The sequence below is a fragment of the Tachyglossus aculeatus genome (assembly GCF_015852505.1).
Source record: "Tachyglossus aculeatus isolate mTacAcu1 chromosome 12 unlocalized genomic scaffold, mTacAcu1.pri SUPER_6_unloc_1, whole genome shotgun sequence".
Taxonomy (NCBI): domain Eukaryota; kingdom Metazoa; phylum Chordata; class Mammalia; order Monotremata; family Tachyglossidae; genus Tachyglossus; species Tachyglossus aculeatus.
In genome coordinates, this window is record NW_024044828.1 from 861,410 (window position 1) to 888,120 (window position 26,711).

Below are 26,711 nucleotides of genomic sequence, written 5' to 3' on the forward strand. Positions count from 1 at the left end.
TTAATCCCCGTTTTACGGATGAGGGAACAGAGGCGCGGAGAATAACTATAATGACGGCATTTATAAAGCGCTTACTATGTGCCAAGAACTGTTCTAAGCGGTGGAAGGGGGGAATATAAAGTAATCAGGGTTGCCCCACGTGGTGCTCACGGTCTCAATCCCCGTTTTACAGATGAGGAAACTGAGGCGCAGAGAATAACAATAATGATGGCATTTATAAAGCGCTTACTATGTGCCAAGCACTGTTCTAAGAAGTGACTCGCCCAAAGTCACCCAGCTGCCAGCTGGCGGAGGCGGGATTAGAACCCACGACCTCCGACGCCCGAGCCCGGGCTCTTTCCACGGAGCCACGCTGCTTCTCTGCCGCTCTAGAGGGTACGCGACAACACAGTTGGTAGACGCACTCCCCAACCACAGAGACGGTGGAGTCCAGTTGGGGAGACGTTAAAATACAGTTGTACACGGAGGAGCCGGGGGGCTGAGGGGGCAGTTCTTTGGAGGGACCGATCTCCCTGCCACCCTGGAGTTTAGACGGCGTCACCCCTGAGACTTGGGGACCACCATCTCTGGTGAGAAGCAGCGGGGCTCCGTGGAAAGAGCCCGGGCTTTGGAGTCAGAGGTCATGGGTTCAAATCCCGGCTCCACCGACTGTCAGCTGGGTGACTTTGGGCAAGTCACTTAGCTTCTCTGGGCCTCAGTGACCTCATCTGGAAAATGGGGATGAAGACTGAGCCCCCCGTGGAACAACCTGATCCCCTTGTAACCGCCCCAGCGCTCAGAACAGTGCTTTGCACATAGTAAGCGCTTAATAAATGCCATTATTATTATTCTTATTATCATCTCGTGTCTCTCCCCCTCACTGCCAATAAGATCCCGGCTCCGCCACTTGTAAGATGTGTGACTTTGGGCAAGTCACTTCACTTCTCTGGGCCTCAGTTCCCTCATCTGTCAAATGGGGACTAAGACTGTGAGCCCCCCGTGGGACAACCTGATCCCCTTGTAACCGCCCCAGCGCTTAGAACAGTGCTTTGCACATAGTAAGTGCTTAATAAATGCCATCATTAGTATTATTATCTCGTGTCTCTCCCCCTCACTGCCAATGTGATCCCAGCTCTGCCACTTGTGAGCTGTGTGACTTTGGGCAAGTCATGTCACTTCTCTGGGCCTCAGTGACCTCAACTGTCAAATGGGCATGAAGACTGTGAGCCCACCGTGGGACAATCTGATCCCCTTGTAGCTGCCCCAGAGCTCAGAACAGTGCTTTGCACATAGTAAGTGCTTAATAAATGCCATTATTATTATTATTATTATTATTATTATTATTATTATTATTATTATTATTATCATCATCATCATCTCGTGTCTCTCCCCCTCACTGCCAATGAGATCCCGGCTCCGCCACTTGTAAGCTGTGTAACTTCGGGCAAGTCACTTCACTTCTCTGGGCCTCAGTTCCCTCATCTGGAAAATGGGGATTTAGACTGTGAGCCCCCCGCGGGACAACCTGATCCCCTTGTAACCACCCCAGCGCTCAGAACGGTGCTTTGCACATAGTAAGTGCCTAATAAATGCCATTATTATTATTATTATTATTATTATTATTATTATTATTATTATTATTATTATTATTATCTCGTGTCTCTCCCCCTCACTGCCAATGAGATCCCGGCGCCGCCACTTGTAAGCTGTGTGACTTTAGAGAAGGAGCGTGGCTCAGTGGAAAGAGCCCGGGCTTTGGAGTCAGAGGTAATGGGTTCAAATCCCAGCTCCTCCACTTGTCAGCTGGGTGACTTTGGGCAAGTCACTTCACTTCTCTGGGCCTCGGTTACCTTACCTGTCAAATGGGGATTAAGTCTGTGAGCCCCATGTGGAACAACTTGTATCTACCCCAGCGCTTAGAACAGTGCTTTGCACATAGTAAGCGTTTAATAAATACCATCATTATTATTATTTGGGCAAGCCACTTGAGTCCTCTCGGCCTCAGTGACCTCATCTGGAAAACGGGGATGAAGACCGTGAGCCCCCCGTGGGACAACCTGATCCCCTTGTAACCGCCCCAGCGCTCAGAACGGCGCTTTGCGCATAGTAAGCGCTTAACAAATGCCGTCGTTATTATTATTAGCTCGTGTCTCTCCCCCCCACTGCCCATGAGCTCCCCAACGCAGAGAGGTGCTTAGGAAAAGCGAGCGAGACGGGAAGAACCCGCGCCACCCACGACCCACTTACTTGAGGTCACAGATAATTGCATACACTCTTCCCAGCTTGTCTTGGCTGTAGCCCTGGAAGTTGAATTTGCCGTTCTTGTCCAAATACTCGGGCAACACTTCCAGGAGGGTTTCAGTGATGACGGAGATGACGTTTTGTTCTTCAATGAGGTGACGGGCCTGCATTGAGAGGTGAATTTGTATTTACTGTTTCTGACGTCCTCAATCGAGCAGTGGTGTTCCTGGAGCAGGTGCTGGGTATAGGGCGGTGTACTGAATGCTCGGGAGAGGACAATACATTCCCCGCCCACGCGGAAACACAGGAGGGGCTGGGGTGGTCCCTGCTCTTCATGGAGTTAGTCAACGCGCTGTAAAATGCACGTGATCGGAACCGAGACCACAGCTAGTTGTGATGATCGAAAAGTTGGGATACCTGGGCTATATTAGTATTCTTTCACTGGAATTTACCGACCTCTCGGTGTCCGTCGGGATAGTTTTCTTGCTGTTCTGTTTATTTTATTACGTTAGTATGTTCTGTTTTGTTGTCTGTCTCCCCCTTCTAGACTGTTCAAGACCCAGTCTTCATGATCACATTACTGCTCTCAACTCTCCCCTTTCTACTCAGCTCGACTCCCTCGCTCCCCTTTCCCTTCGCCGCTCTCGTACCACTAACCCACAGAACCTGGATCACTGCCACTGTCCGACTCCTTCGCTCTTATGCTCGAGCTGCCGAACGCTGCTGGCGAAAGTCTAAACACCATGCCAACCCCGTTCACTTCAAGTTTATCCTTTCCTGTCTTAACTCAGCCCTTTCCTCTGCCAGACAAAACTATTTCTTCTCCCTTATTGACCCCCATGCCCATCACCCCCGCCAGCTCTTCCGTACATTCAACTCCCTTCTCAGGCCCCCGGTTCCTCCCCCTCCTCCTTCCCTCACCCCCAACGATCTGGCCTCCTACTTCATTGACAAAATTAAATCCATCAGGTCCAACCTCCCCAAAGTCACTCCCCCACTTTCTCCAACTCCCCAGCTCTCAACACTCTCCGCTACCCTCCCATCCTTCCCAGCAGTCTCCTCAGAGGAGCTCTCCTCCCTCCTCTCAAGTGCTACTCCGGCCACCTGTGCTTCTGACCCCATTCCCTCTCATCTCATGAAATCTCTCGCTCCATCCCTTCTCCCCTCCTTAACTTCCATCTTCAACCGCTCACTCTCCACTGGTTCCTTCCCCTCTGCCTTCAAACATGCCCATGTCTCTCCCATCCTAAAAAACCCCTCTTGACCCCACCTCACCTTCTAGTTATCGCCCCATCGCCCTCCTACCATTCCTTCCCAAACTCCTTGAACGAGTTGTCTACACACGCTGCCTCGAATTCCTCAACACCAACTCTCGCCTCGACCCCCTCCAGTCTGGCTTCCGTCCCCTACATTCCACGGAAACTGCCCTCTCAAAGGTCACCAATGACCTCCTGCTTGCCAAATCCAACGGCTCCTACTCTGTCCTAATCCTCCTCGACCTCTCAGCTGCCTTCGACACTGCGGACCACCCCCTTCTCCTCAACACGCTATCTGACCTTGGCTTCACAGACTCCATCCTCTCCTGGTTCTCCTCTTACCTCTCCGGTCGTTCATTCTCAGTCTCTTTTGCAGGCTCCTCCTCCCCCTCCCACCCCCTTACTGTGGGGGTTCCCCAAGGTTCAGTGCTTGGTCCCCTTCTGTTCTCGATCTACACTCACTCCCTTGGTGACCTCATTCGCTCCCACGGCTTCAACTATCATCTCTACGCTGATGACACCCAGATCTACATCTCTGCCCCTGCTCTCTCCCCCTCTCTCTAGGCTGGCATTTCCTCCTGCCTTCAGGACATCTCCATCTGCATGTCTGCCCACCACCTAAAACTCAACATGTCCAAGACTGAACTCTTTGTCTTCCCTCCCAAACCCTGCCCTGACTTTCCCATCTCTGTTGATGGCACTACCAACCTTCCTGTCTCACAAGTCCGCGACCTTGGTGTCATCCTCGACTCCACTCTCTCATTCACCCCTCACATCCAAGCCGTCACCAAAACCTGCCGGTCTCAGCTCCGCAACGTTGCCAAGATCCGCCCTTTCCTCTCCATCCATACCGCTACCCTGCTCGTTCAAGCTCTCATCCTATCCCGTCTGGACTACCGCATCAGCCTTCTCTCTGATCTCCCATCTTCTTGTCTCTCCCCACTTCAATCCATACTTCACGCAGCTGCCCGGATTGTCTTTGTCCAGAAACGCTCTGGGCATGTTACTCCCCTCCTCAAAAATCTCCAGTGGTTATCAATCAATCTGCGCATCAGGCAGAAACTCCCCACCCTGGGCTTCAAGGCTGTCCATCCCCTCGCCCCCTCCTACCTCCCCTCCCTTCTCTCCTTCTCCAGCCCAGCCCGCACCCTCTGCTCTTCTGCTGCTAATCTCCTCACCGGGCCTCGTTCTCACCTGTCCCGCCATCGACCCCCGGCCCACGTCATCCCCCGGGCCTGGAATGCCCTCCCTCCCCACATCGGCCAACCTAGATCTCTTCCTCCCTTCAAGGCCCTGCTGAGAGCTCACCTCCTCGAGGAAGCCTTCCCAGACTGAGCCCCTTCCTTCCTCTCCCCCTCGTCCCCCCTCCATCCCCCCCATCTTACCTCCTTCCCTTCCCCACAGCACCTGTATATATGGATATATGGTTGTACATATTTATTACTCTATTTATTTATTTTACTTGTACATATCTATCCTATTTATTTTATTTTGTTAGTATGTTTGGTTTTGTTCTCTGTCTCCTCCTTTTAGACTGTGAGCCCACTGTTGGGTAGGGACTGTCTCTATATGTTGCCAATTTGTACTTCCCAAGCGCTTAGTACAGTGCTCTGCACATAGTAAGCGCTCAATAAATACAATTGATGATGATTTATTGAGTGCTTACTGTGTGCAGAGCACTGTACTAAGTGCTTGGGAAGTACATTCATTCATTCAATTGTATTTATTGAGCGCTTACTGTGTGCAGAGCACTGTACTAAGCACTTGGGAAGTACATTCATTCATTCATTCATTCAATCGTATTTATTGAGCTATTGAGCGCGTACTGTGTGCAGAGCACTGTACTAAAGCGCTTGGGAAGTCCAAGTTGGCAACACATAGAGACAGTCCCTACCCGACAGTGGGCTCACAGTCTGGAAATCCACTGCAGAGGACCGTCCTTGTTCAAAACTGCAGAGGGGAAGGGGAGTTTCCCGGTGTGACCCCTTCTAGACTGTGAGCTCACTGTTGGGTAGGGACCGTCTCTATATGTTGCCAACTTGGACTTCCCAAGCGCTTAGTACAGTGCTCTGCACACAGTAAGTGCTCAATAAATACGACTGATTGATTGATTGATTTTGCAGGGAAGCGGCTGACCTAGGTAGGACAGGGGGGACCTTGAGAGCCGTTCTCGGAGTTGGGTTTTGATCCAGGCGGGGGGAGAGCAAGGGTGGAGAACGGGAGAAAAGAAAAAAGCGAGAAAGAGAGAATGGACTGGGGTCTTCCCATTTTGGGTGGGGTGCCCTCGCCTCGGAGAGAAGTCTTCCGGGGGCTAGATGTGGCAGATAACCGGATGGCCGTCACAGAGATGCTTCTGTCGTGATCATCGCTGATGTATGCTTTCTGCAGCATCTTATGATACCGTTAGAATTCCCCCGAATTCTACAATTTTTCTACCCCAAGAAAGCACCTATTACAGACTGTGAGGGTCTTCCAGGGGGATACATGTGGCAGATAACCGGACGACCGTCACAGAGACGCTTCTGTCATGATCATCGCTGATGTACTCTTTCTGCAGCATCTTATGATACCGTTAGAATTCCCCCATATTCTACAATTTTTCTACCCCAAGAAAGCAGCTATTACAGACTGTGAGGGTCCTCCACGGGGATACACGTGGCAGATAACCGAACGGCCGTCACAGAGATGCTTCTGTCACGATCATCGCTGCCGTACTCTTTCTGCAGCATCTTACGATACTGTTAGAATTCCCCCAAATTCTACAATTTTTCTACCCCAAGAAAGCAGCTATTACAGACTGTGAGGGTCCTTCAGGGGCATAGATGTGGCAGATAACCAGACGGCCGTCACAGAGACGCTTCTTTCATGACCATCGCTGATGTACTCTGTCTGCAGCATCTAATGATACCGTTAAAATTCCCCCAAATTCTACAATTTTTCTACCCAAAGAAAGCAGCTATTACAGACTGTGAGGGTCTTCCAGGGGGATACATGTGGCAGATAACCGGACGGCCGTCACAGAGATGCTTCTGTCACGATCATCGCTGATGGACTCTTTCTGCAGCATCTTATGATACCGTTAGAATTCCCCCAAATTCTACAATTTTTCGATCCCAAGAAAGCAGCTGTGACAGACTGTGAGGGTCTTCCAGGGGGACAGATGTGGCAGATAACCGGACGACCGTCACAGAGATGCTTCTGTCACGATCATCGCTGATGTACTCTTTCTGCAGCATCTTATGATACTGTTAGAATTCCCCCAAATTCTACAATTTTTCTACCCCAAGAAAGCAGCTATTACAGACTGCGAGGGTCTTCCAGGGGGATACATGTAGCAGATAACCGGACGGCCGTCACAAAGACGCTTCTGTCACGATCATCGCTGCCGTACTCTTTCTGCAGCATCTTATGATACCGTCAGAATTCCCCCAAATTCTACAATTTTTCGATCCCAAGAAAGCAGCTATTACAGACTGTGAGGGTCTTCCAGGGGGATACATGTGGCAGATAACCGGACGGCCATCACAGAGACGCTTCTGTCACGATCATCGCTGATGTACTCTCTCGGCAGCATCTTATGATACTGTTAAAATTCCCCCAAATTCTACAATTTTTCTATCCCAAGAAAGCAGCTATTACAGACTGCGTGAGTCACAGAACTGTACATAGAACGTGTCTAAGAAGACCCCGTCTCCTTTCCTCATAATTCCTTAAGAACAGACAACAAAACAAAACATTTGAACAGGTTTCAAGTCAGAACAAAAAGAATTAAAGTAAATCAATTAGGGATATCTCCCTAAGTGCTCTGGGGCCGAAGGTGGGGTGAATGAAGGGTAAAAAAAATCCAGGCACAAGGGTGACGCAGAAAGGAGACGGAGCTGGAGAAATAAGGGCTTAGGCGGGGAAGGGCTGTTGGAGGAGATGGGATTTAAATACGGCTTTGAAGGAGGGGAGGGTGAAGGTCTTTCATTCATTCGTTCCATCGTATTTATTGAGCACTTACTGTGTGCACAGCACTGTACTAAGCGCTTGGAAGTTGGCAACATCTAGAGACGGTCCCTACCCGACAGCGGGCTCACAGTCTAGAAGGGGGAGAACAGACGACAAAACAAGACATATTAACAAAATAAAAGAAATAGAATATGTACAAGTCAAATAGAGTAATTAATATATACAAACATATCCGTATATATTATATTATATCCCAAGAAGGCAGCTATTACAGACTGTGATGGTCAGAGAACTATACATAGAACGTTTCTAAGAAGACTCCGGCTCCTTTCCTCGTAATTCCTTTCTTCCCGCCCATTCCAACATCACACAGGCTTCTTCTAAAGTCACCCTCCAACCCCTCGAGACAGGAAACTGAGGCTCCGAGAGACTAAGGGACTTGCTGAAATTCACAGGCAGGCCAAAGGCAGGTTGACATGACAGGCCCTGGGTTTCCCGTCTCTTTCATTCATTCATCTATTCAGTCGTATTTATCGAGCGCTTACTGTGTGCAGAGCACTGGACCAAGCGCTTGGGAAGTACAAGTTGGCAACATATAGAGGTGGTCCCTACCCGACAACGGGCTTACGGTCTAGAAGGGGGAGAACAGACGACAAAACAAAACTTATTAACAAAACAAAATAAATAGAATACATATGCACAAGTCAAATAGAGTAATTAATATGTACAAACATGTGTACATATTATATTACATCCCAAGAAAGCAGCTATTACAGACTGTGAGGGTCCGAGAACTATACATAGAACGTGTTTCAGACGACCCCGGCTCCTTTCCTCGTAATTCCTTTCTTCCCGCCCTTTCCAACATCATATGGGCTTCTGTTAAAGTCATCCTCCAACCCCTCGAGGCAGGAAACTGAGGCTTCGAGAGACTAAGGGACTTGCTGAAATTCACAGGCAGGCCAAAGGCAGGTTGACATGACAGGGCCCGGGTTTCCTGTCTCTTTCATTCATTCATTCAATCGTATTTATCAAGCGCTTACTGTGCGCAAAACACTGTACTAAGCGCTTGGGAAGTACAAGTCGGCCACATCTAGAGACGGTCCCTACCCGATGACGGGCTCCCGGTCTAGAAGGGGGAGGCAGACGACAAAACCAAACACGTGGACGGGTGTCAAGTCGTCAGAACAAATGGAATTAAAGCTAGATGCACATCATTAACAAAATAAATAGAGGAGTAAATATGTACTAGTAAAACAGAGTAATAAATCTGTACAAATATATATACAAGTACTGTGGGGAGGGGAATAATAATAATAATATTAATGACAGCATTTGTTAAGCGCTTACTATATGGTGTTCTAAGCGCTGGGGACGATACAAGGTGATCAGGTGGTCCCACGGGGGGCTCACAGTCTTCATCCCCATTTTACAGATGAGGGAACTGAGGCACAGAGAAGTGAAGTGACTTCATTCAATCGTATTTATTGAGCGCTTACTGTGTGCAGAGCAATATACTGAGCGCTTGGGAAGCACAAGTTTGCAGTGTGACCTGCCCAAAGTCACACAGCTGACAATTGGCGGAGCCGGGGAAGGAGGTAGGGCGGGGGGGAATGGGGTGGAGGAGAGGAAAAAGGGGGCTCGGTCTTAAGCCCCATTCTCTTTCCGCTAGAGAACACGTACACTCGGGACTCGCGAACCCCTTGAGGGTGGGAAAAAAACACGAGACGGAAAAAGAAATAACACGTGCTTACCAGGGTAGGAACGGTAAATATCTGAACAGATAGGGCCGTCACAGAGATGCTTCTGTCGTGATCATCGCTGACGTATTCTTTCTGCAGCATCTTATAATGCTGTAAGATCAGCAAATGGAAATCCTTCAGAACACACCAAGTCCGGAATCACAACCCTCGGCAGAAACGCAATAATCGCTGCCCTGTCATCGTTACCGATGAGGCAACCGCCCCAAAATCCGCGGGGCCCGAAGCTCTGGCTGGGCACGCTGGCTCGGCTTTCTCATTCATTCGATCGTATTTATTGAGCACTTACTGTGTGCAGAGCACTGTACTAGCGCTTGGGAAGTACAAGTTGGCAGCATAGAGATGGTCCCTGCCCAACAAAATTATACCGTTATTGCTCTAACGCGCCCCGTGCCTAGCTACCTATCCGCTTTGCAAAGCCTTTATTCAAGGGAGGCCATCGACTAATCCTGTCGCACGCCCTCTCCAAATGCCACCTCCCTGTCTCCTTTCCACTCACCGCTCCCTCCGAGGCTCAAGCGTCCTAACCGAGTCTGGGCATCCCCCTCCTGCGCCCCGGCCCCGCTCGGACCGTCAGGACGAGGCTTCCGAGTCTCGGCATCTGCTCTTCTACGCCTCGGCACTGTCGGCTGACAGGGCAGTGCCCTCTCCATATCCGGTCCCCACCCCGGCCCCCCGGGATCGACGAGCAAGTGGGACGAGGGAAGGGGCCTCCCCCGGCACTTTTAGCCCATTGCGGGTCCCGGGGTGGAAGATGAGGAATCACAAGGCGTTGACTGACGGCCCAACCTTTTCCGCACCAGCTCCAATGCAGTTCCCATAATAATAACAATAATTATTATGGCATTTATGAAACGCTTACTATGTGCAAAGCACTGTTCTAAGCGCATGGGAGTTTACAAGGTGATCAGGTTGTCCCACATGGGGCTCACAGTCTTCATCCCCATTTTACAGATGAGGGAACTGAGGCCCAGAGAAGCTAAGTGACTTGCCCAAAGTCACACAGCTGACAAGTGGCGGAGTCGGGATTTGACCCCATGACCTCTGACTCCAAAGCCCATTCTCTTTCCACTGAGCCACGCTGCCATCTCATCCCTACCCGAACCAAATCCCAGTGGTCCTTACAGTTCCCACGGGAAGTCCCCTAGCCCGAACCTCACTGACCTCCCAAGTACCCAGGCCTCACTGCTAGGGCTTCTGAGTGTAGCTGCTGAATCCCCCGGTCTTCGGAGAACGGGGCTGGGGGGGACCAAGGAGAGAAGCAACCCCACATATACTTTCACAATCTCTCTCCTTCTCACACACGCTCGCGAGAAACGAGTGACGAAAGCCAGCCGGGCGAGGGAAAGTGAAACGAGAATAAAGCGAGGCAGCATTAGGGAACGGGGAAGGAAGGATTCAAAAAGGAGTACAAATGAGACCCAGAAGAAGAGCCAATGGAACGGAGAGTTTCTCAGCGAAAGGGCGGGAGAAGAGAGGGGAGACAGGGAGGGTGCGTGGTCAGTGAAGCGGTAACAGGATGCCGTGACTCAGATAATTACCTTCACGAATTCCACGGCAAAAAGTTTTTTGTATTCCATTTCCATGAAAAAACTGCTGAAGATCAGTTCATGAAGTATCTTGCGGGCACCTGCGCAGATTAATGTTAAATTGGGGGAAGGAAGAAGGACCTGCCCATAATCAGGAGGGTGAAACGCGCTGTCCGAATCAATCGGCCTCACTCGGCTCCCCGTCCGATCGACTGCTAAATGTATTATCACTCTGGCTACTGGGGCGAAGCGGCCGCCCCCAGCCCAACAGCTTCAAAGCCCCTCGCGGCGACCGGCCGACTGGGATGAGGATGGTGCCGGCCATGTTACGGGAGTGGGGAAGTTGAGGGAGTTCAGGGGAGATCCAGGGAGACCCGGACAAAGGGAACTTTGGCCCTTCGGAAGTTTAATCAGGCAGTGTTCTAGACTAGACTCTTAGCCCACTGTTGGGTAGGGACTGTCTCTATATGTTGCCAACTTGTACTTCCCAAGCACTTAGTACAGTGCTCTGCACAAAGTGCTCAATAAATATGATCGATTGATTGATTGATTGATGGATCATTCAGTGATTAGACTGGAATGAGCTGGCCCTTCTCTCTACCCAGACCCCCAAGCTCCTATATCCCTCCTTGCAGGGTCCTCAGTCTACAAGCCCCCACTGCCTCTTTTCGACTATATTCCACGCCTCGATGTCTTTCCCGATGCTTGCTGCTCCAGGTTGGAACTAGAAACCAGAAGCATTATAATAATAATAATAATAATGACGGCATTTATTAAGCGCTTACTATGTGCAAAGCACCGTTCGAAGCGCTGGGGAGGTTACTAGGCGATCAGGTTGTCCCACAGGTGGCTCGCAGTCTTAATCCCCATTATACAGATGAGGTAACTGAGGCCCAGAGAAGTTACGTGACTTGCCCCAAGTCACCCAGCTGACAATTGGCAGAGCTGGGATTTGAACCCATGACCTCTGACTCCAAAGCCCAGGGTCCTTCCACTGAGCCACGCTGCTCCTCTGTACAAGTCCCCACTGCCTCTTTTCGACTATATTCCGCGTCTCGATGTCTTTCCCGACGTTCTCCGCTCTAGGTTGGAAATAGGCATCGGAAGCATTAGCTCCAACGGGTTGAGCGGTTACACCACTCTAAAGATAAATCCCCGGTTGTTGGTTTCAGATCCCAAGGCTGATAAATGCCTGACCATGTCTTTCCCGACGCTCTCCGCTGTAGGTTGGAAATAGACGTCGGAAGCATTAGCTCCAAACGGGGTGAGGGGTTACCGCTCTAAAGATAAATCCCCGGTTGTTGGTTTCAGATCCCAAAACTGATAAATGTCTGACGATGTCTTTCCCAACGCTCTCTGCTCTAGGTTGGAAATAGGCGTCGGAAGCATTAGCTCCAACGGGTTGAGCGGTTACCGCTCTAAAGATAAATCCCCGGTTGTTGGTTTCAGATCCCAAGGCTGATAAATGTCTGACGATGTCTTTCCCAACGCCCTCCACTCTAGGTTGGAAATAGACGTCGGAATTATTAGCTCCAACGGGTTGAGCGGTTACCGTTCTAAAGATAAATCCCCGGTTGTTGGTTTCAGATCCCAAGGCTGATAAATGTCTGACGATGTCTTTCCCAGTGCCCTCCACTCTAGGTTGGAAATAGATGTCGGAAGCATTAGCTCCAACGGGTTGAGCGGTTACCATTCTAAAGATAAATCCCCGGTTGTTGGTTTCAGATCCCAAGGCTGATAAATGTCTGACGATGTCTTTCCCGACCCTCTCCGCTCTAGGTTGGAAATAGGCGTCGGAAGCATTAGCTCCAACGGGTTGAGCGGTTACTGCTCTAAAGATAAATCCCCGGTTGTTGGTTTCAGATCCCAAAACTGATAAACATCTGATGACGTCTTTCCCGATGCTCTCTGCTCTAGGTTGGAAATAGGCGTCGGAAGCATTAGCTCCAACGGGTTGAGCGGTTACCGCTCTAAAGATAAATCCCCGGTTGCTGGTTTCAGATCCCAAGGCTGACAGATGTCTGAGAAGATCTGGCCTGCGGATTCAACTCCAGAATCCTCTCGGCACGCGGTATCCGCCTGCCTGCACCTTAAGTTCTTCCGGAGTCGCGGGGGAAGCTAAGGACACCCAATTCCCGGCCGAAGGGGGTTCCTCACAAAACCGGATTTGGCGTGAATTCCAAAGGACCGAGGAAAGACCCAACCAACCTTTATAGAGCTTCGCATCCCAGAGCATTAGCTTGCTTATGGGACAGGGGCTCTCCGAGCTGACGTCCACCCTGAGGCACGCTTTGCAGAACGTCTGCCGGAAGTCACCTGGAAGAAACGAGAGGGTGCAAATCAAGCCCATTTCTCTCGCTGCCCAGCCAAGGAAAAGCGGTCCCCCGGTTGGCCCCGCCGGCAGATCCCTACGTACGCCGACCTTCCGGACTGATTCCGGCTGCCGTTCCACCCGATGGCCCCGGGTATGGGGGAGTTGATGCTTCCCAAGAGGTAAGAAGAGCATCCTTAGACATCTATGAAGGGCAACAGCTGCCCGGCAGTCGACGCCTGGCTGTTGCTCTGTAGCCCTAGAGCAGTCTGGGAGTGTGTGACGGGGGACGCGGGGAAGATTAAAGGGACTAGACCCCTCCAGAGGAAGACAAGAAATGGGTAGAGGGCCTGTTCAACACTCTGGGGCTTTAGCTAGACCGAGGAAGATTCGGCAAGCACGGTCTGGTCCCCACCTTCGGCCCAGAAGGGGAGGGAGCCAGATAAGAGTCTCCGATAATAATAATAATGATGGCATTTATTAAGCGCTTACTACGTGCAAAGCACCGTTCTAAGCGTTGGGGAGGTTCCCAGGTGATCAGGTTGCCCCACGGGGGGCTGACAGTCAATCCCCATTTTACAGATGAGGTCACTGAGGACCAGAGAATAATAATAATAATGATGGCATTTGTTAAGCACTTACTATGTGCAAAGCCCTGTTCTAAGTGCTGGGGTAGATACAAGGTGATCAGGTTGTCCCACGTGGGGCTCACAGTCTTAATCCCCACTTTCCAGATGAGGGAACTGAGGCCCAGAGAAGTGACTTGCCCAAAGTCACACAGCTGACAAGTGGAGGAGCCAGGATTTGAACCCATGACCTCTGACTCCAAACGGGGTCGGTGTTATAATAATAATAATAATGGTATTTGTTAAGCACTTACTATGTGCAAAGCACTGTTCGAGGCGCTGGGGAGATACAAGGCGATCAGGTTGTCCTGCATGGGGCTTGCAGTCTTAATCCCCATTTTCCAGATGAGGGAACTGAGGCCCAGAGAAGTGACTTGCCCAACGTCACCCAGCTGACAATTGGCGGAGCCGGGATTTGAACCCATGACCTCTGACTCCAAAGCTATCATTACAATTTCTTCCTTTTCCTCAAGACTAACCACGCATGTTCCATGGCCGGTTTCCCCGTCCGGCATGCCGAAGAGCTTCTCCAGGCCAGCTCCTGACTAAACTGAAAACGGAACAAATGCTCCCCAGAGAAGATGAACTCGAAGAGCTCTCTAGATTCATTCAATCGTATTTATTGAGCGCTTACTGTGTGCAGAGCACTGTACTAAGCACTTGGAAAGTACAATTCTGCAACAGAGACGGGTTTATAGTCCGACCTGATTATCTTGCGTTCTCCCTGGTGCTTAGTGCTCACGCCTGGGGCGTGATAAGTACTAAACAACTATAAAAAAGGGGAAGGGGGATACGTATGTGAATCACACGTTAAGTAACAGGGTATGGAAGAGACAAACAAAAGTGCTAAAGTAGCACGGAGGCGCTCAATAGTCAGTAGGTGTGGGGAATTATGATTGTTATTATTAATAATCATATTTATTGGGCGCTTACTGTGTGCAGAGCACTGTACTAAGCGCTTGGAAAGCACAATTCGGCAATAGAGACGGGCTTATAGTCCAACTTGATTATCTTGTGTTCTCCCGGTGCTTAGTACAGTGCTCGTAAGCACTAAACAACGATAGAAAAGGGGAAGCGGGATACGTATGTGAATCAGATGTTAAGTAACAGGGTACGGAAGAGCCAAAGTGCTAAAGTAGCACAGAGGCGCTCAACAGTCAGTAGGTGTGGGGAATTATGATTGTTATTATTAATAATCGTATTTATTGGGCGCTTACTGTGTGCAGAGCACTGTACTAAGAGCTTCGAAAGTACAATTCTGCAATAGAGACGGGCTTATAGTCCGACCTGATTATCTTGCGTTCTCCCGGTGCTTAGTACAGTGCTCGTAAGCACCGAACAACGATAAAAAAGGGGAAGCGGGATACGTAGGTGACTCAGATGTTAAGTAACAGGGTACGGAAGAGCCAAACAAAAGTGCTAAAGTAGCACAGAGGCGCTCAAGTCAGTAGGTGTGGGGAATTATGATTGTTATTATTAATAATCGTATTTATTGGGCGCTTACTGTGTGCAGAGCACCGGACACAAGCTGGCAACACATTTGTTGACTATCAGTCCCGTGCCGGCATTTCGCCTAAGATGGAATTTATCACCCGCTCTGGGGACTCGAGCGTAAAGAGAAGGAAGACCGGGAATCGCCATTTTGCAGATGAGGAAACTGAGGTGCAGACGAGTCAGACGACTCGCCCAAGGTCACGCCGCAGAGCCGGAATTAGAACCCAACCAAGTCCTCCGACGACCCCCCGGGCCCGAAACAATTCCATAACAATTACCACCGGACATTCGCCCAGGCTAGAAGACTTTGAGGATGGCGACGAAAAACCAGGAGTAGCCGCTTACTTGAATAACTCATGAGTTTGTTCAACCAGGAGCCAAGACGCAGAGCAAATCTCTGGTGAGCCATGACATCCGCGTGCAGAACCTCGACGTGGAGGGGATGCTGGGATACGTTTTCCGAATGCCTCTAGAAGTGGGTCAGAACACACGGATAAAAAAACCCAAAAAGTCAATTGCCCTGACTTCAGTTATTCATTCAATCGTACTTATTGAGCGCTGTTCGTTACGGTACTTTGAACGCACTTAACCGTGTGCTACGGTCAGGGGTAGATACGAAGACAACACATCGGATCCAGTTCACGGCCCACGTTCATTCAGTCGTATTTACTGAGCGCTCACCGTGCGCACGGCACTGTACTAAGCGCTGGGGAAAGTCGGCAACACAGAGAGATGGTCCTTACCCGGGGCAATCTCCGCGCCCCGGCCAGCCGAAGGGGAATCCTCGGCCTGCACCTGGAGACTCCCGTCCTCGCCCCGGGAAGCCGCTTCCCTTCCCTCGAATCCCCGGGACGAGAAGGAAAAAACTCCTTCCTGGCCTGCTCGGGTGTCTCCCCCTTCTCGACTGTGAGCCCGGTGTCGGGTAGGGACCGTCTCTCTAGGTTGCCGACTTGGACTTCCCAAGCGCTTAGTACAGTGCTCTGCGCACAATAAGCACTCAATAAATACGACTGAATGAATGAATGAACGGGCTCACGGTCTACAGTCAAGAAGAGGGTAAAGGGTGTTGCTCCTTCTCCAGTCTTCTAGACCGTGAGCCTGCTGTCGGGTAGGGACCGTCTCTATATGTTGCTGACTTGGACTTCCCAAGCGCTTAGTACAGTGCTCTGCATGCAGTAAGCGCTCGATAAATGCGATTGAATGGATGAATGAATGAATACCGGTGGATTATAAATACGAATAAGGTACAGAGTCAACAAATCATAGTATTTCAAGATAGGGTGATGAACAGTTCTGGAAAAAGTAGAGCCCAGATCCTGACTCCTAGGCGAGAGACAGAGAGAAATACTTTCAAAAATAGGCTGTGAGGAAACAACGTCTGCTAAATATCTTCTAGATAAATTCCCTCTAGGCTGCAAACTCATCGTGGGCAGAGAATGCATCTGTTAAACTGGAATAATAATAATTATTATTAATTATTAATAATAATAATAAGAGCCCAGATCCTAACTCCTAGGCGAGAGAGAGAGAGAAATACTTTCAAAAATAGGCTGTGAGGAAACAACGTCTGCTAAATATCTTCTAGATAAATTCCCTCTAGGCTGCAAACTCATCGTGGGCAGAGAATGCATCTGTTAAACTGTAATAATAATAATAATTAATTATTATTAATAATAATTAGAGCCCAGATCCTGACTCTAGGCAAGAGAGAGAGAAATGCTTTCAAAAATAGGCTGTGAGGAAACAACGTCTGCTAAATATCTTCTAAATAAATTCCCTCTAGGCTGCAAACTCATCGTGGGCAGAGAATGCATCTGTTAAACTGTAATAATAATAATAATTAATTATTATTAATAATAATTAGAGCCCAGATCCTGACTCTAGGCAAGAGAGAGAGAAATGCTTTCAAAAATAGGCTGTGAGGAAACAACGTCTGCTAAATATCTTCTAGATAAATTCCCTCTAGGCTGCAAACTCATCGTGGGCAGAGAATGCATCTGTTATACTGTAATCATAATAATAATAATTAATTATTAATAATAATAATTATGTGTCTATTATTATAATAGTAATACTGTACTTAGTAGCTGTGGACTTTGGGCAAGTCACTTGACTTCTCTGGGCCTCAGTTCCCTCATCTGTAAAATGAGGATGAAGACTGTGAGCCCTACGTGGGACAACCTGATCATCTTGTATCTCCCCCAGTGCTTAGAACGGTGCTTTGAACATAGTAAGTGTTTAATAAATGCTATCATTATTATTATTATTGTTATTATTATCTACACTTAATGAGCTTCTCAATAAGAGAAGCAGTGTGGCTCAGTGGAAAGAGCCCGGGCTTTGGAGTCAGAGGTCATGGGTTCAAATCCCGGCTCCGCCAACTGTCAGCTGAGTGACTTTGGGCAAGTCACTTGACTTCTCTGGGCCTCAGTTCCCTCATCTGTAAAATGAGGATGAAGACTGTGAGCCCCACGTGGGACAACCTGATCACCTTGTATCTCCCCCAGCGCTTGGAACTGTGCTTTGCACATAGTAAGCGCTTAATAAATGCCATTATTATTATTATTATTATTATTATTATTATTATTATTATTATCTGCACTTAGTGAGCGCCCAATAAATGCGACTGAGATCCGAAACACGGCCTACCAAACCAGCACTGAATTTTCTTAGGCTACTAAGCCTTCGTTTCCTCTTCTCCGACTCCATGCCCTTGCTCTCGGATTCGCATCCTTTATTCGGCCCTTCCCTCAGCCCCACAGCACTTACAGACATATCAGTGATTTCTTTAAATTAATGTCTGTCTCGCCCTCTAGACTGTAAGCTCTTTGTGGGCAGGGGATGTGTCCATCAACCTGTACTTCCCAAGCGCTTAGTACAGTGCTCTGCACACAGTAAGCGCTCAATAAATACGATTGAATGAATGAATGAACTCTATCACCTGTACATATGTTTGTACCAGAGAAGCAGCGTGGCTCAGTGGAAAGAGCCCGGGCTTTGGAGTCAGAGGTCGTGGGTTCAAATCCCGGCTCTGCCAACTGTCAGCTGGGTGACTTTGGACAAGTCGCTTCACTTTGCTGTGCCTCAGTTCCCTCATCTATAAAATGGGGATGAAGACTGGGAGCCCCCCATGGGACAACCTGATCACCTTGTAACCTCCCCAGCGCTTCAAACAGTGCTTTGCGCATAGTAGGCGCTTAACAAATACCATCGTTATTTCCCAAACGTTTAAGCGCTCAATAGATATGACTGAATGAACGAATGACAACATGAACGGAAAAGTACCGACAGACCTGTCTACCTGTTTCGTTTTATTGTCTGTCTCCCCCTCTTACACTGTGAGCCCGTTGTCGGGTAGCGACCGTCTCTACACGTTGCCGACTTGGACTTCCCAAGCGCTTAGTACAGTGCTCTGCACACAGTAAGCGCTCAATAAATACGACCGAATGAGTGAATGATGACATGAATCGAAAAGTACCCTGAAGACCTGTCTACCTGTTTCGTTTTGTTCTCTGTCTCCCCCTCCTAGACTGTGAGCCCGTTGTCGGGTAGGGACCGTCTCCATACGTTGCCGACTTGGACATCCCAAGCGCTTAGTACAGTGCTCTGCACACAGTAAGCACTCAATAAATACGACTGAATGAGTGAATGGTCCCCCCCGCCCCACCTTACCTCCTTCCCCTCCCCACAGCACCTGTATATATGTTTGTATGGATTTATTACTCTATTTATTTTATTTGTACATATTTATTCTATTTATTTTATTTTGTTAATATTTTGTTTTGTTGTCTGTCTCCCCCTTCTAGACTGTGAGCCCGTTGTCGGGTAGGGACCGTCTCTATACGTTGCCGACTTGGACTTTCCAAGCGATTAGTACAGTGCTCTGCACACAGTAAGTGCTCAGTAAATACGACTGAATGAGTGAATGGCGACATGAATGGAAAAGTACCCTGAGAGACCTGTCTACCTGTTTCATTTTGTTGTCTGTCTCCCCCTCCGAGACTGTGAGCCCGTTGTCGGGTAGGGACCATAACTATACGCTGCCGACCTGGACTTCCCAAGCGCTTAGTACAGTGCTCTGCACACAGTAAGCGCTCAATAAATACGACCGAATGAGTGAATGACATCATGAATTGAAAAGTACCCTGACAGACCTGTCTACCTGTTTCATTTTGTTGTCTGTCTCCCCTTCCTAGACTGTGAGCCCGCTGTTGGGTAGGGACCGTCTCTATCCAAGCGCTTAGTACGGTGCTTTGCACATAGTAAGCGCTTAATGCCATCATTATTATTATTATCATTATTAATAAATACGACCGAATGATTAAGAACCTTTTTCCATCTCTCCCCCCAACCACCTCTGCCTCCAAATCTAAATCTCCCCTATAATCTCCATTCTACATGAGCTCCTAGATTCTTGACCACAGATCCATTCTTTATTAAAACGAAAAAACCCAACTCTGTCCAATTTAGGCCTTTTCTCACGGCTCTCTTCTAGCCTCTTATTTCGTCTTTGGACCGTTACCTTTATGTCTTCCCTTGCTTCTTGACAAGGAGCGTAAGGCCCCACCGTGACAGCTCGGCGACCCTGAATAAAGATAAAAAAGACAATTCAGATGAAAGAGAGGTGAACGATCACGAGGCAACGCTTAAGGACGCAGCTAACGGGACGAACACGCAACTCTTGACAAGTTCCTACACACCCGGGGGCGCAAAAGAAAATGGGAATGAGGAAGTTGCACCCTAGGAGTTCATTCATCATCCATTCAATCGTATTTATTGAGCGCTTACTGTGTGCAGAGCACTGGACTAAGCACTTGGGAAGTACAAGTCGGCAACCTAGAGAGACGGTCCCTACCCAACAATGGGCTCACAGTCGAGAAGGGGGAGACACCCGAGCAGGCCAGGAAGGAATTTTTTCCTTCTCATCCCGGGGACTCGAGGGAAGGGAAGCGGCTTCCCGGAGACGGGTTGGCGTCCGGGGAGAGGACGGGAGTCTCCAGGTGCAGGCCAAGGATTCCCTTCCGGCCGGCCGGGACGCGGAGATTGCCACTGGCATCGTCCGCCGCACCCAGGCCTTGGTGTGACGGGTGGGAAGGATAGAGCCAGGCGCGGGATTAGGGATTAGCCACCCATGCAGCTGCGGAAAGGCTGGCACACGCTCCCTTCCAGGCGTGCGCAGAGGTCTCCTCTGCCAGCCGCTTCATTCCCAGGAAAAGTCCTCCCCCTGACCCCCCGACCCGGGAAAAAAATAAGGAATAATAGCAATAACAACAGCGTGTCTTAACAAAACCAAACCTGTGGACGGGTGTCAAGTCGTCAGAGCAAACAGAATTAAAGCTAATTCTGCTTGTTCCGAAGAAAGCAGCCCGAGTGGAACGAAGGGGTTGAGAGCCAGATGGCAGAAGCCGCATTAATAGTGAGCAGAGACGGGAGAGAGTCCGGCTCTTGGGACGAGCGAGGGCCGGCCTCGGGCCTCCCGTCCGGTTGGGGAGGTTCAGTTTCGCGACAGCCTGTAAGCGAAGGAAACCCGTCGCGCCCGCTCACTTCTGCTGCTTCAGATTTCAATACGGGCTCCGCGGCGCAGAGGGCGGGGTGGATTGGTGAGATTTCCAGGAAGGCGCTCAAAACGAAGCCTCCCAGCTGAAGAGGACTGCTGTGTTTTCACTGGGCTGGCGGGTTGAGACGCGGCGCCCACGTACCTCCTTGTCGATGGCCGTCGTGTGTAACTGAGCCTCCGAATGGTCACAGCCGAGGGCTCGCTGTAAACTGTAAATGACGTGGTCGTAGGAATGGTGTTCGTCGTTGAAGAGGACACAGTAGTATCTTCCTGTTCTTTCCCTAGAAAAGGAAGGCCTACTTTTCATTCATTCATTCAATCGTATTTATTGAGCGCTTACTACTGTGTGCAGGGCACCGTACTAATCAATCAATCGTATTTATTGAGCACTTACCGTGTGCAGAGAACTGTACTAAGAGCTTGGGAAGTCCAAGTTGGCAACATATAGAGATGGTCCCTACCCAGCAGTGGGCTCACAGTCTAGAAGAAGTCTACTTTTAATCATTTGTTCGTATTTACTGGGCGCGCAGAGCGCCGTCAAGTCCAATTCGGCAACGGATAGAGACGGTCCCTACCCGACAACGGGCTCACGGTCCAGAAGCGGGGGAGACAGACAATGAAACGAAACAAGTAGACGGGCACCGGTAGCGTCAAAATAAATAAATAGAATGATGGATCTATACACATCATTAACAAAATAAAGCGAATAATGATTATTATTAAGTGCTGTGGGGCGGGGAAGGGGGTAGAGCCGATGGGGGGAGTGGGGAGATGGAGAGGGGAGGAGAAACAGAGGAAAAGGGGGCTCGGTCTGGGAAGGCCTCCTGGAGGAGGTGAGATTTCGGTAGGGCTCCGAAGAGGGGAAGAGAGCTAGTTTGGCGGATTCATTCAATCGTATTTATTGGGCGCTTACTGCGTGCAGGGCACTGGACTAAGCGCTTGGGAAGTCCAAGTCGGCAACATCTAGAGACAGTCCCTACCCGACGGCCGGGCTCACAGTCTAGAAGCTGGAGACCGACACCAAAACAAAACATATTAAAATAAAATCAATAGAATATGTGAGGAGGGAGGGCACTGCAGGCCAGAGGTAGGACGTGTACACACATATGTATATTATTATTTATGTTTTTTGTACACATATATTAATATACGTAGTTTTTGTTCCTAACTGTGGAATCCACAGTTGGGGCGTCTGCTGAATCTATCAGGTCCCGGTATTTTGAATTAATGAATAATCCAGTGCATAGAACAGAGCTTTGCACATAGTAAGCGCTTAATAAATGCCATTATTATTATCATTATGTATTATTAATTCAATCATATTTATTGAGCGCTGACTGTGTGCAGAGCACTGTACTAAGCGCCGGGAAGTCCAAGTCGGCAACATCTAGAGACGGTCCCTACCCGATGGCGGGCTCACAGTCTAGAAGCGGGAGACCGACACCAAAACAAAACATATTAACAAAATAAAATCAATAGAATATGTGAGGAGGGAGGGCACTCCAGGACAGAGGTAGGACGTGTACACACATATGTATATTATTATTTATGTAGTTTATGTACACGCATATTAACATACGTAGCTTTTGTCCCTTACTGTGGAATCCACGAGTAAAGGGGTGGCTTTGGTGTCTGCTGAATCTATCAGGTCCCGGTATTTTGAATGAATGAATTATCCAGTGCTTAGAACAGAGATTTATATATTTTATGTACATGTATATTAACAAACATAGTTTTTGTCCCTAACTGTGGAATCCATAAATGAATAATAAGTAATGAGAGCATTTATTAAGCGCTTCCTACGTGCAAAGCACTGTGGACAACCACTAGAATTCCGTCTACTACATACGATTCGAATCCGCAGGTATGCTCTTTTTAAATAAATGAATAATGAGTAACGAGAGCATTTATTAAGCGCTTCCTATGTGCAAAGCACTGTGGACAACCACTAGAACTCCGTCTACTACATACGACTCGAATCTGCAGGTATGCTCTTTTTAAATAAATGAATAATGAGTAATGAGAGCATTCATTAAGCGCTACCTATATGCAAAGCACTGTGGACAACCGCGAAAATCCCGCCTACTGCATACAACTCGAATCCGCAGGTATGCTCTTTTTAAATAAATGAATAATAAGTAATGAGAGCATTTATTAAGCGCTTCCTACATGCAAAGCACTGTGGACAACCACTAGAATCCCGTCTACTGCAAACAACTCAAATCCACAGGTATGCTCGTTTTAAATAAATGAATAATAAATAATGAGAGCATTTATTAAGCGCTTCCTATGTGCAAAGCACTGTGGACAACCACTAGGATCCCATCTACCGCATACAACTCGAATCCGCAGGTATGCTCTTTTTAAATAAATGAATAATAAGTAATGAGAGCATTTATTAAGCGCTTCCTACACGCAAAGCACTGTGGACAACCACTAGAATCCCGTCTACTACATACGACTCGAATCCGCAGGTATGCTCTTTTTAAATAAATGAATAATAAATAATGAGAGCATTTATTAAGCGCTTCCTATGTGCAAAACACTGTGGACAACCACTAGAATCCTGTCTACTACATACGACTTGAATCCGCAGGTATGCTCTTTTTAAATAAATGAATAATAAGTAATGAGAGCATTTATTAAGCGCTTCCTATGTGCAAAGCACTGTTCGAAGCGCTGGGGAGGTAACAAGGTGATGAGGTTGTCCCACGGGGGGCTCCCAGTCTTCATCCCTGTTTTCCAGATGAGGGAACTGAGGTCCAGAGAAGTAAAGTGACTTGCCCAAAGTCACCCAGCTGACAGGCGGTGGAGCCGGGATTTGAACCCACGACCTTTGACTCCAAAGCCCGGGCTCTTTCCACTGAGCATGGATTTTTTGAGGTTTTAAGGTTGTTTTTACAAGTGTATCTTTGAGCCATCCCAACTGGAACATTTCCCCGCCTCTTTTTACCTCCTGTCCTCTCCGAATCTGCCGACTCCCATCTTCCCTCCCCAGCTCCTTGCAGCCTCTGGACTTCCAACCCCACATCTTCTCCCTGCCTTGATCTCTAAAGGGTCTGCTCAACTTCTCCCAAACAAATGGCCACTTCTCCAAATAATAATAATAATAATAATAATAATAATAATGGTATTTATTAAGCACTTACTATGTGCAAAGCACTGTTTGAAGCACTGGGGAGGTAACAAGGTGATGAGGCTGTCCCACGGGGGGGCTCACGGTCTTAATCCCCATTTTCCAGATGAGGGAACTGAGGCCCGGAGAAGCGAAGTGGCTTGCTCAAAGTCACCCAGCTGACAGGCGGCCGAGCCGGGATTTGAACCCACGACCTCTAACTCCAAAGCCCGGGCTCTTTCCGTGCTTCCAAACCAGCCAAGTCCCTCTCTGGGGACGATGACGGCAAGCCTGGGCATCAGAAGAGCTCAGACGCGGAGGAAGCTCCAGCTTCCTGCCCTGCGGGGATGACTCGGCTCCTCGTTGGACGTTGACCAGAATTAATTCTTCAAAACATGAGAAGCAGCATGGCTCAGTGGAAAGAGCCCGGGCTTTGGAGTCTGAGGTCATGGGTTCGAATCCCAGCTCTGCCACTTGTCCGCTGGGTGACTCTGGGCAAGTCACTTCACTTCTCTGGGCCTCAGTTCCCTCATTTAGAAAATGGGGACGAAGACTGTGAGCCCCCCGTGGGACAACCTGATCACTCTGTAACCTCCCCAGCGCTTAGAACAGTGCTTTGCATATAGTAAGCGCTTAATAAATGCCATCATTATTTATTATTATTATTATTATCCCATCAGTTAAAACTCTGGTTCATTCGGTTGTATTTATTGACTTCTAGTTTTCTAGACTGTGAGCCCACTGTTGGGTAGGGACTGTCTCTATATGCTGCCAACTTGTACTTCCCAAGTGCTTAGTACAGTGCTCTGCACACAGTAAGCGCTCAATAAATACAATTGATTGATTGATTATTGAGCACTTACCGTGCACACAGCACTGTATTAAGCGCTTGGGAGAGTACAACACAACAATAAAGTCACATCCCCCCCCCCCCAACCCCGTGGGACAACCTGATCACGTTGTAACCTCCCCAGCGCTTAGAACAGTGCAAAGCACATAGTAAGCACTTAATAAATGCCATAACTATTATTATTATTGCTATATTAAAACGCCACGCAACGTCCCGGTAAGGGAGTGCGGTTAGAAGTGGGATTAGACTCTGCCTGCAGGGACTATTCCTCACCTGGTCTGGAGCAGAGGTGGGAGTTCTTGCTGTTCATTCCAAATAGTCATCTCGACAATGTACTTTATCACGGAAGAGAAGATCTTCTTGGCCTGAGCCAGGACTTCCTCGTTCAGCAGGCGGCCAGAGTGCTGGAAAAAATAAAAAAAGCGGCATGGAAGACGGCGGGCCGACGGCGGGCACGAACCAACGGAACAGAAACCCTTTCGACCATTTATCTGGAACCCTAGCTCCAGGGGATCACTACTGTAGAGCCGCGATTCCCCCCTTCATCTCCAGAAACCTGGAATCAGGAGCTGTGGGAATTTCCTCCTTTTTCTCCGGGCACACAATTAGTAATGGGGATGCTTCCTTGGGGAGAAAATGCGTTTATTACAGTAGCCTTTTAAGGGCAGGATCCCAGTAGGCGGAAATAAAACGAAACAAAACCGAGCCTAAACCATCCAGGCCTGAAACCACATGTGATTAATCATCATTCTGCGAGCCCGCTGTCGGGTAGGGACCGTCTCTATATGTTGCCGACTTGGACTTCCCAAGCGCTTAGTACAGTGCTCTGCACACAGTAAGCGCTCAATAAATACGACTGAATGAATGAATCATTCTTCATCACTGCGACGTGGCTCAGTGGAAGGAGCCCGGGCTTGGGAGTCCGAGGTCCTGGGTTCTAATCCGGGCTCCGCCACTTGTCAGCTGTTTGACTTTGGGCCCGTCGCTTCACTTCTCTGGGCCTCAGTTCCCTCATCTGGAAAATGGGGATTAAGACCGGGAGCCCCACTTGGGACAACCTGATAATAATAATAATAATAATAATGGCGGCATTTATTAAGCGCTTACTATGCGCAAAGCACTGTTCTAAGTGCTGGGGAGGTTACAGGGTGATCAGGTTGGCCCACGGGGGTGCTCACAGTCTTCATCCCCATTTTCCAGATGAGGTCACTGAGGCCCAGAGAAGTGAAGTGACTTGCCCAAAGTCACCCAGTTGACAATTGGCGGAGCCGGGGTTTGAACCCATGACCTCTGACTCCAAAGCCTGGGCTCTTTTCACTGAGCCATGCTGCTTCTCGACCCACGCTGCTTCTGATGACCTTTCATTCATTCACTCCATCGTATTTATCGAGCGCTTACTGTGTGCAGAGCACTGGACTAAGCGCTTGGGAAGTCCAAGTCAGCAACATATAGAGACGGTCCCTACCCGACAGTGGGCTCACGGTCTAGAATGGGGAGACAGACAACAAAACAAAACGTATTAACGAAATAAAATAAATAGAATAAATATGTACAAATAAAATAGAGTAATAAATCCTTACAAACATATATACGTATATACAGGTGCTGTGGGGAGGGGAAGGAGGTAAGGCAGAAGGGATGCGGAGGAGGGGGAGAGGAAGGAGGGGGCTCAGTCTGGGAAGGCCTGCTATCTCCCCTTGTATCTCCCCCAGCGCTTAGAACAGTGCTTGGCACATAGTAAGCGCTTAACAAATACCACCATCGTCGTCATCAATTTGTCAAATCAGGCTAAGGTCTCTCTTCATCCCCCCAGCTCTGCCAAATGTCAGCTGTGTGACTTTGGGCAACTTCTCTGTGCCTCAGTTCCCTCATCTGGAAAATGGGGATAAAGACTGTGAGCCCCCCGTGTGACCACCTGGTCACTCTCCCCCAGCGCTTAGAAGTAAGCGCTTAATAAATGCCATCATTATTATTATTATTATCCCATCAGTTAAAACTCTGGTTCATTCGGTTGTATTTACTGAGCACTTACTGTGCGCACA

At 48.8% G+C, this 26,711-nt stretch overlaps 1 protein-coding gene across 1 annotated transcript in view; it reads right to left on the minus strand.

Annotated features, from left to right (window-relative positions):
* UBR1 (ubiquitin protein ligase E3 component n-recognin 1) overlaps positions 1-26,711 on the minus strand; it is a 143,806-nt gene that overhangs the window by 87,623 nt on the left and 29,472 nt on the right. Inside the window, exons 5-12 of the mRNA XM_038740970.1 lie at positions 24,943-25,073; positions 20,847-20,985; positions 19,670-19,732; positions 15,493-15,616; positions 12,925-13,032; positions 10,729-10,817; positions 9,182-9,280; positions 2,227-2,384 (exon numbers count right to left, since the gene is read on the minus strand). Coding sequence (XP_038596898.1) covers positions 2,227-2,384; positions 9,182-9,280; positions 10,729-10,817; positions 12,925-13,032; positions 15,493-15,616; positions 19,670-19,732; positions 20,847-20,985; positions 24,943-25,073 — 911 coding nt within the window. The remainder of the gene's footprint in view (positions 1-2,226; positions 2,385-9,181; positions 9,281-10,728; positions 10,818-12,924; positions 13,033-15,492; positions 15,617-19,669; positions 19,733-20,846; positions 20,986-24,942; positions 25,074-26,711) is intronic.